Raw genomic sequence first — 2615 nt, forward strand, 5'->3', positions numbered from 1 at the left:
CCCCCTCCCCCCCCCCCCCCCATCAAAATATGTATGCATAAATATATACATATAAACATGTTCAATTTGTTAATTTTAAAAAAAAATTAGTTATAAATATAAATAAATCTTTTAATTTTAAGAATTTAAAATAATTTATACAAGTGTGATAATTTTTTAATTTAAATCTTTAACCTAGTGACTAATTTTTATTAATATATTAATTAAATAATTTAATAATTTTTAAATATTAATAGGTGTAATTTTATAAGTTAGATCCAATAATAAAAAAGGTAAATAAAATAATTTAAATTAAAAATTATTATAAATAAAAAATATATATGGGGTCATATTATTTATTTTCATAAATATTACTTTGTCATCCCCTCTGTCTTTTGGTAGTTACAAAAAACTCTGGAGGGCATTTCCATCGTGAAAAAATTAAATTAAAATTTGACGGATCAATAGAGGCATTTTTTTATTTTAAAGGCTGTCAAGAGTAGGGGTGGTTTTTATAATTTTTGAAAAGACAAGAATAATTTATATAAAAAAGCCATAAATAATCGGGTGTAAATATAATTATTCCTTTATTATACATATATATGTTTACACGTTTAACTACGATAATTAATAATGACAAAATATCATATTTGGTGTTAGCGTGAGCAAGTGGGCGATCAGTGGTTTTGCTATTATTTGATTTTGATGGATGCTTTTGATCCGACAGGAAAGATGCAGTTTTGGACGGTAATAGTTCAAAATGTGCTGTTGATCACTTCCTTGAGGCTCGACACAAAGGAGAGATCAAAGATGACAATCTCATTTACCTTGTTGAGAACATTAATGTTGCTGGTAACTTTATGGCTCTTTTTCTTTAATCACATTAATTATTTCTATATACAATGGCATTAACTTATTTCTATGTAGGAAAAAGATTTCATTAAATGTTTTTTTAGTCTCGTAATTTAGGTTATTTGGCGTTTTTATTTTTTTAAATTTTTTGGGTAGCATTTTGGTCATATAGTTTTTTAGTTATGCTGAAAAAAAAGATTGAAATCATAAAATTTAAGAGAATATAGGATGAAAATGCTATCCTAGAAAGTTAAAGGACAAAAATACTTTAAAGAAAAAAATGAGTCAATAGAAATAATAGCCCTAAGTATTTTGCCGGTGAGGAGGGTGAGTTCCAAGATAAAACAAGACTTAAATCACAAAAATTAAAAAGATACAAAATCAAATTAATTGCTACCCAAGAAAGTTAAATAACAAAAAACGTTAAATAGCCTAAGTTACATGACAGAAAATGCATTTAAGCCCGAAAACTTTTTTATTTAAATTTGATCAAATAAATCAATCACACAACAAATAAGATACATTAGCCATATAATTGGCTACTCTTCTTAAATTATAAATTAATCACATATAGCAAAAATATTACTCATCTTATAATTAATTTAAGTATGGCCAAACTCAGTTCACATAAACATCATGTCAATATATAAATTGAAATGGAAGATGCAGTTCGAAGGTCGAGTAAAAATCGTGTACTGCAAAATGCCTACTTTCGCTTATAACATGCTTTGCTACAATGGGCAGCAATAGAGACAACAGTTTGGACACTTGAATGGGCTATAGCGGAGCTGATCAACAACCCTCATGTCCAAACAAAACTTCGAGCAGAGATTGACACCGTGCTCGGTCCAGGAGTTCAAGTCATGGAGCCCGACATTCACAAGCTCCCATACCTTCAAGCCGTGATCAAGGAGACTCTTCGCTTCAGAATGATTGTTCCTTGCTTGCTACCACACATGAATCTCAACAACGCCAAGCTAGGCGGATACGACATCCCAGCCCGGAGCAGAGTGTTGGTGAACGCCTGGATGCTAGCTAACGACCCGGCCCATTGGAAGAGGCCCGAAGAGTTCAGGCCCGAAAGATTCCTTGAAGAGGAATCTAGGGTTGAAGCCAGTGGCAATGACCTAAAGTACATCCCATTTGGAGTGGGACGAAGAAGTTGCCCGGGGATTGTCATTGCAATGCCGGTTCTGGGCATCACTTTGGGCAGGCTGGTGCAGAATTTCGAGTTGCTACCTCCTCCAGGGCAGTCCAGAATCGATACAACGGAGAATAATGGGCAGTTTGCTACCCGAGTTTTGAAGCATTCTACTGTTGTTTTGAAACCAAGATCTTTCTGATAAAATTTCTTTCTCCCTATACGTACCACATATATATTATGTAAAATTTTAGTACTAATATTAATATTATATGAAATTTTAGTGTGAGCGTAATAGTAAAATATATGGTAATTGATGCATTGTATGAGATGATGAAATCGTTTGAATAATTTATAATGTTATTTGATTAAAGATCCTGCAGTATTTGAGATTAATGACAAATGTTTGAGTTTTAATCTCTATATTTTTCTTGTGGTGGTTTGATGTTACATACTAACTTGTTCTATATATTATTTTTATGAAAAATTCTTTTTTTAGTTTGTTAACTCTGCCCAATATTAATCTTAGTCCTATAACTGTGCCCCTTTTTTAAATTAAGTCCTTTAAATTTTAAAATTGCTAAAATTCAATCATGCATGGTCTTTTATTTTGGTTGTAAAATTGATATGATATGTCAATTGA

At 31.3% G+C, this 2615-nt stretch overlaps 1 protein-coding gene across 1 annotated transcript in view; it reads left to right on the forward strand.

Annotated features, from left to right (window-relative positions):
- Nucleotides 1-2261, forward strand: part of LOC105170464 (trans-cinnamate 4-monooxygenase) — a 3222-nt gene extending 961 nt beyond the window's left edge. Inside the window, exons 2-3 of the mRNA XM_011091228.1 lie at nucleotides 707-831; nucleotides 1576-2261. Of these exons, the coding sequence (XP_011089530.1) occupies nucleotides 707-831; nucleotides 1576-2174 (724 nt within the window). The 3' untranslated portion in view covers nucleotides 2175-2261. The remainder of the gene's footprint in view (nucleotides 1-706; nucleotides 832-1575) is intronic.

Source organism: Sesamum indicum, linkage group LG9, assembly GCF_000512975.1.
Source record: "Sesamum indicum cultivar Zhongzhi No. 13 linkage group LG9, S_indicum_v1.0, whole genome shotgun sequence".
Classification (NCBI taxonomy): Eukaryota; Viridiplantae; Streptophyta; class Magnoliopsida; order Lamiales; family Pedaliaceae; genus Sesamum; species Sesamum indicum.